Source organism: Nicotiana tabacum, chromosome 18 (assembly GCF_000715075.1).
Source record: "Nicotiana tabacum cultivar K326 chromosome 18, ASM71507v2, whole genome shotgun sequence".
Taxonomy (NCBI): Eukaryota; Viridiplantae; Streptophyta; class Magnoliopsida; order Solanales; family Solanaceae; genus Nicotiana; species Nicotiana tabacum.
Window position 1 is genome coordinate 85,492,829 of NC_134097.1, and position 6,700 is coordinate 85,499,528.

The 6,700-nt window shown below is 34.7% G+C and overlaps 1 protein-coding gene across 1 annotated transcript; it reads right to left on the reverse strand.

Annotated features, from left to right (window-relative positions):
- Positions 1-4,048: 4,048 nt before the first annotated feature.
- Positions 4,049-5,511, reverse strand: LOC107761289 (uncharacterized). Its single transcript, XM_016579508.1, has 3 exons — positions 5,357-5,511; positions 4,736-4,787; positions 4,049-4,465 (listed from the first exon to the last, which is right to left on the reverse strand). The coding sequence occupies exons 1-3, from the start codon at positions 5,509-5,511 to the stop codon at positions 4,049-4,051; spliced, it is 624 nt and encodes a 207-aa protein (XP_016434994.1).
- Positions 5,512-6,700: the final 1,189 nt, after the last annotated feature.

A 6,700-nucleotide genomic window follows, 5' to 3' on the forward strand; every position in this document is an offset into this window, starting at 1 on the left:
AAGGTGGTCGCCGGAGATGACCGGAGAGAGAGGCGGCGGTTGAAAAGGGATTAGGGCTAGGTTGAGAGAAGAGAAGAGACAAGAGCATCTGAAGGCAGCGGGGGTTTGGAAATGATTACGGTTAGGGGGTCGTTTGGAATTAAAAAAGAACAAATGTGGGCCATTGATCTTCTAGATCAACGACCAGGATCTGATGGTTTCTTGGTCAGGTAGGAAGTGTTTGGGGCCTGGGTCAGGTTATGTAATAGGAAATTGGGATGGGGAGTGAGTTCGATTTGGCTAAAATTGAAAGCCAAATCTGGCTATAATTTAAATAGCCAATTTTCCTTTTTTTTAATTTATAATAAATAATAAATAGTTTTCTGAAAATAATTTTTCTATACTAAAATGATTTAAAATATATAATTATCATTTTAAAAATATAGGGACCAATTTCGCGCATATAAAATATAATTATACATTAAAATGGGCTAACATTGCAATTATATGCAATTCAGCTTAAAAAATACTAAATGTAATTATAAAAATGCAAGAAAAATATATTAGTCATATTTTGGCATAAATACAGAAATTAGATGAATAAATCATCATAAAGATAATTTTGGAAATAATTATTGAGGATTTTGTAAATAAAGGGGGAGAAAATAAATCAATTTAAACCCTTAAAATTATGGAAAAAATTATAAAAATCTTGTGTATACTTATATATGCATATATAGGCTATTTTGAAGGTATTTATGCATATTTAAAATATATAGGGAAAAATTATGTATCAACAACTCTATCTTTGCCTTCATAGCATCGATAGTACTCAAAGCCTTTGTTAGTCTGCACTCTAAAGCAGTGATTGTTTCCCTTCGTTCCATATCGGTCTGTGTACGTCCCTCCAAGTCATTTCGGATACCCTCAATCTCTTCAAAAGTGTGCCCCTCAAGAACCTTATGGGTGTCCTCCACCTTCCCCAAGCGTTGGCCAAAGATGTCCACGGCGTCCATCCCTGCGTTCATTTTCATCACCCACACTTTACCAAGCGAGACGTCCTCGGGCAGGACCTCCACTTCATCCTCGCTCTCCTGGCAAATGGTTCTTGGGATGTAAGTCCTTCGTTGGACACAACTTCGGGTGGCACATCTTGGCTCTTGTTGGCGTCATTCCTCTTTTTGTTATGGCCCTTCTTGCTAGCAGCATCCCGGATGACATTGGCTTGGGTGTTGGCAGCGTTAATTTTTCCATCGTTCGGCATTCCCTTAGTTATAACCTGGTTGTCACATCCTTAGTCGTTAACTAAGTACACGTGCGACACTTGACAACTCTCTCACGATTTTGCACAACTTGCTCACGTTCTTCCTATGCCAAGTCAACCTTACTATACTCAAGGTCGCTAAGAGAATGGTAGGAAGAACACAAGAGAATTGTTAAGGGAAGCTTTATATTAGAGAGAACTTGAATTGTTTTCTTGGTGAATTATAAATAAATGACCCCCTTCATATACTAGTTACCTAGGGCCTAGTGTGTAAATATTAATTGTTACACAAGTCCCTTATTATTTATAAGTAAGTCCTTCTCTAGAATTTTCTATATAGTTAGAATCTTTTAAGGACTTTCTAAGCAAATCTATAGGAATATAGGGTCTTTCTTCCTAAGGAAATGTCAAACTTCTCTAGAATCTTCTCATAAAAGCTAGACTCCTCTTATGTAAGCTTCCACATGACATTAATATATGCCAAATAGCGTCTATGTGGCATGATGACATAGCGGGTCATCACACTAAACTGTCATTTCCCATTGTAATAAGACAAATCGTTAAATTCAAACCCATGACTGTTAAAAGCATACACATTATTCGAAATGGAAAGGTAGAATTATACTGGCAGTAATTGAATCCTGACGTAGAAAATCTCGTGCTGGAATTTGCTTCGACTCTTCACTAAGGGTTCTGAAATTTGACATAACTTACCTTCCTTCAAGAATGTCGTGGCGCCCAAGACTATGATTGTTGCACGATTCTGATAAAAATTTGTCCGCCCTGATATTTACTTCAAGCCGAGTTAAATTAATCATAGAAAATAAAATTAATACACCTTAATTAAGCACGATTCCTTCCCTTAGAAATTATTCATCACACATAAATTTTGGGGGATCTGGTGAAGACTAGTTTTGGTATAAGTACGAGGTGTTGGTACTGGGGCGGCTCTAAAGGTTAGGCCAGTGAGGCCACTGCCTTAGTCCCCGAAACTTGAAGGCCCTAAATTTGCTTATTCTCTTATTATTATGATTACTATATACTATAAAATTTATATAAATAATTATTATAATTAAAGTGTTACAGTACATTTTTTTGTTATTTGATTGAGGTTATTTTGTACCAAAAAATTTATAAATTATAATAAATTTTCACTCATTAATTAGTATATTTAATTTGCTTCACTTTTCAATTTTAATTTTACCTCTTTTATTTAGGAATTAAGATATATATCAACAACAACATTATGAATTTCTTTTAAAATCTTCTTTGAAACTGCATGAACACAAGAGCATTCATGCACCGATTTTCTTTTCGTGTAACTCAACATATTATATTAGGCTATTCTCAATTTATTTTAGATATTCATCAATAAGTGCTACTAATTAATTCAATGAACTACAATTATCGTTTAATTAAATTGATTAGGAGTAAATATTTTTGGCGCTGGCAATGCTCAAAGTTAAGCTATTACGTTATGTACGTTTATTTCTTTTTCTGGATGGTGATGATAGACAATTCAAAATTTTCGTTTTGAGTTTTGGACCTCAACATCCCATAATCCACCACTTTATTTTTTATGCTCTTCTTCCTTTTTTCTTTAAAAAAAAATCATTATTTTTTGTCATAAATGATTAATTTATTGTTTAGAAAGTAAATTTTATTGTTAGTGTAAAAATTTTGTAAAATAAATTTAAGGGCCACTCAATATGGTTTTGCTTTGGGCCCCAAGATCTGTTGATCCCCTGCTCGGAGATAAAAGAGAGATCATTTTATCTGAACCATTACCTAGTGAAAATAATAAATTAGTCAGAATAATTTGGTAGACTATGCTTTGAACCATTTATTCTTTCTAACAGTTTGTATATTCGTTCAAAGACTTATTTTTATCACCATGTGTATGTCTTTTTTTATGTGTGTTTTTATGTGTCAAGCCCCTGACTCTTTTAGAAGCAGTCGCACCTCACGCTCATATATATGATGGACTTTCTAATTTTTGCCGGGTGATAACCGCTTTAACTAATACTACAACAAAAAAGAGTCATTTGATATGATGAATATTAAAAGTGGGAGCTGGTAGGAAATTGACGCCACGTTAATGTTCAGATAAATGCCTGGAGATAAAAAAGACCACTTTGTTGTCAATTAAAAAATTGTATAGACTCAAAAAAGAAAATTCACTATCAATCCGGACAGATACACAATTTCATAGAATAACTAGGACATATTTTTGATAAAGTCCAGAAGAGACAGATCGCATTGAGGTATAACCCACCCCGCACCCGCCTCACATAGTTTTGGAAAAACTGAAGTTTCATCCCGCCCCACCCTGTCTAGTCCAGCACCCGCATAAGCACATCTCCGCCCCATACCGCCCCATACCATCCCTACTGTATTTAATGGCGGAGGCAGAGTATTTGCGAAGGGGGTTCAAAAATTTTAAAAATCAAATACACAATGAAGCTAACCAACCAAAACCAAAAAATAAAAAAGATGCTAACATATTTCATTAATAGAAAGAGAAGTTCTCACCACAAAGATAGTGTTAAGATAAACAAATCATAGTAACGAGACTTTCAAAAGAGAAAATACAAAAAACAAGTCTTGTGTTAGTTACAAGGACCTAATGACTAATGAGATCAACAAAAAACAACTAAGTACATTATTACAACTGCACTCGACGAGGTTTCATATCTTGAAATGTTTTAATAATAGTATCATTAGAAATACTATCAAACACATTTTTTTTCTACATAAGGCACCAAACAACCGCTAAAGAACTCATCATTTATTCGACTTCATAAGTCATTCTTGATAAACTTCTTCAACAGATGCAGTGGCAACGGGCAGAAGCAAAGCAAGTTTCACTAAGAGAAATACAAGAGCATAATTTGAATGCTTCTTTGTCTGAACTAATCTTTTTGAAAGATCACAAAGCCCATGTAGATCGGAGAATCTTTCATCAACATCACGAACATCAATAATAAAACTTGCAAGCTGATTCTCAAGAGTACCCATACTAAATTCATCAAAGTCATCAGGATATAACTCAACCATTCCCATTATTTTCCTGATGTCAAAACTTGAAAATGAGTTAATTGGATTCAAACAAGCAATTCCATGAAGCAAATAAGTTGTCTCTTCGTCAAAAATTTCATTAAGTTTCTTGAATTTTCCAATCAATAATTTTGCAAAATACATCAATCCGATAATGATGTAAGACTGTACAATCAGAAGGTTTACAACGTGATCTTAAAGAACTAACATATGGCTCATCAAAGCGAGGTATCAAAATATCATATTTGATACAAAATGCAGATATCTTAGCAATAAGAGATTCTCATTCCTCTTTCCTTAACTTTTGCAACCTTTTCTTTGCTACTTCAACAAGTAGCATGGCATTTGCAATATCTTGCTCTTTTTTTGTAAGCATTTATTGAGCTCATTTGTGATTGCTAAAATATCCCTTATCAAATGTAACATGAATGCAACCTCAAATGTTTGACAAGCCCTGAGATATTCCATTGCCTTGGCTGTTTCATCTCTAGAATGTGCATCAAGAACAAGTGATTCAAGAACATCAAGAATAGAGCCAAACATCAGAATAAAATTATTAAAAGATTTAAAGTGAGATCCCCAACGAGTATCACATGCTCTTGAAAGACCAAGTTATTGATTCAAGCCCCCTACTGGTTGTAAGCTCACCCATATCTAATGCCTCTTGAATTCATTCTTTTTGAGATTCTCGAAATTCATCCATACGCTTAAAAGAAGATCCCAATATATTCAAAATATTTGAAACCAACACTACAAGTTCCCCCACTTGAAGACATTTCTTAGAAACCGCAACAAGGGTAAGTTGGAGTTGATGAGCAAAACAATGAATGGAATTAGCCGATCTACTTTCTTGCTTAATCAACATTTTTAAGACCATTAATTTCACCTTGCATATTGCTTGCCCCATCGTAACATTGTCCACGCACATATGATAGACTTAAGGAGTGTTGAGCAAGTAAATTAACAATTGCACTCTTCAAAGATGAAGCACTAGTATTTTGGACATGAACAACATCAATAAGTCGCTCCATCACAAATCACATTCTATCAACATACTGTAAGACAATAGCCATTTGCTCCTTGCAGGACGTATCAAAAGATTCATCAACTAGCAAGGCAAAGTAATCACTATTTAGTTCCTCAATTATAGCTTTAGTTGTTTCTATCTTACATGCAGTAACAATGTCTTTCTGAATCATTGGAGAAGTCATTTGATCATTTTGCGGAGCATGTTCCAGTACATAATCACGAATGTTATCACACACTTTTGCATACCATGAGAGAGTTTGAAGAAAATTACCCATACTAAGTGAAGACTTAGATTCATCATGACCTCGAAATGCTAATCCTTGAGTTATAAGAAGTCTTACTACATTAACTGAAGCAGTTAAGCGGATCCAATACTCATGCTTAAGTTGACTAGATTGCCTCTCAAATAAAGATTGAATAGACCGTTGTTGCCACAAATCTTGACATTTCTTTTTTGACTCATTGTGAATGCCACTTGACCCATGTTTATCAAAACTATTCTTTTTATGTCAATTCTTAAACCTTATACTTGAAAATACATCACCTCCACCTTGAATGAATATTATTTTCTTTAAATAGATAACAATACAAACAATAGGCTGCATCTTTATTTACACCGTACTCCAACCAATCATGATATTCATCATCAAACCATTTAGGGTTAAATCGACGCATTGATCCAGTAAAATTTGTTTTAGGAAAGTTATGAAGCCGAGGTTGACAAGGACCTTGTTGAAGGAATTCTCTTCTAATAACATCGCGATGATTTGGATGGAAGTCCAAGATTTGAGTTCTTTCCCCCGAGTCAAACTTTAAAGAATCCAAATCAAATTCATCCGAAGATGGTACTTCTAAATGGTTGATATTCTCTTTCCGGATAGGTTGAGTATGGGAAGCCAAATTTGGTTTTGGTGCTTTGGTAAAATACCTCTTGTTTGAGACTGAATTATAAAGTAGGAACATAGTTAGAAAAATTGATATATGAATGTTGTATCGAACTAAACTTAAAGAAGAATTAGTTTAGTGTATACTTGTCACACCTCCTTTTTACATACCCGCGAGGGCGCAAGGGAGTTTTTTCCAATTAAAGGACAATCGAAACGAGATTTGTTTATTTATTTCAGAGTCGCCACTTGGGAGGTTTAGGGTGTCCCAAGTCACCAATTTTGATCCCGAATCGAGGAAATGAATGACTCCATATTACAGTCTGCGTACCAGAAATCCGGATAAGGAATTCTGTTAACCCGGGAGAAGGTGTTAGGCATTCCCGAGTTCCGTGGTTCTAGCACGGTCGCTCAACTGTTATATTCGGCTTGATTATCTGATTTTATACAAATATGAACTTATGTGCCAATTTTATCTTTTAACCGC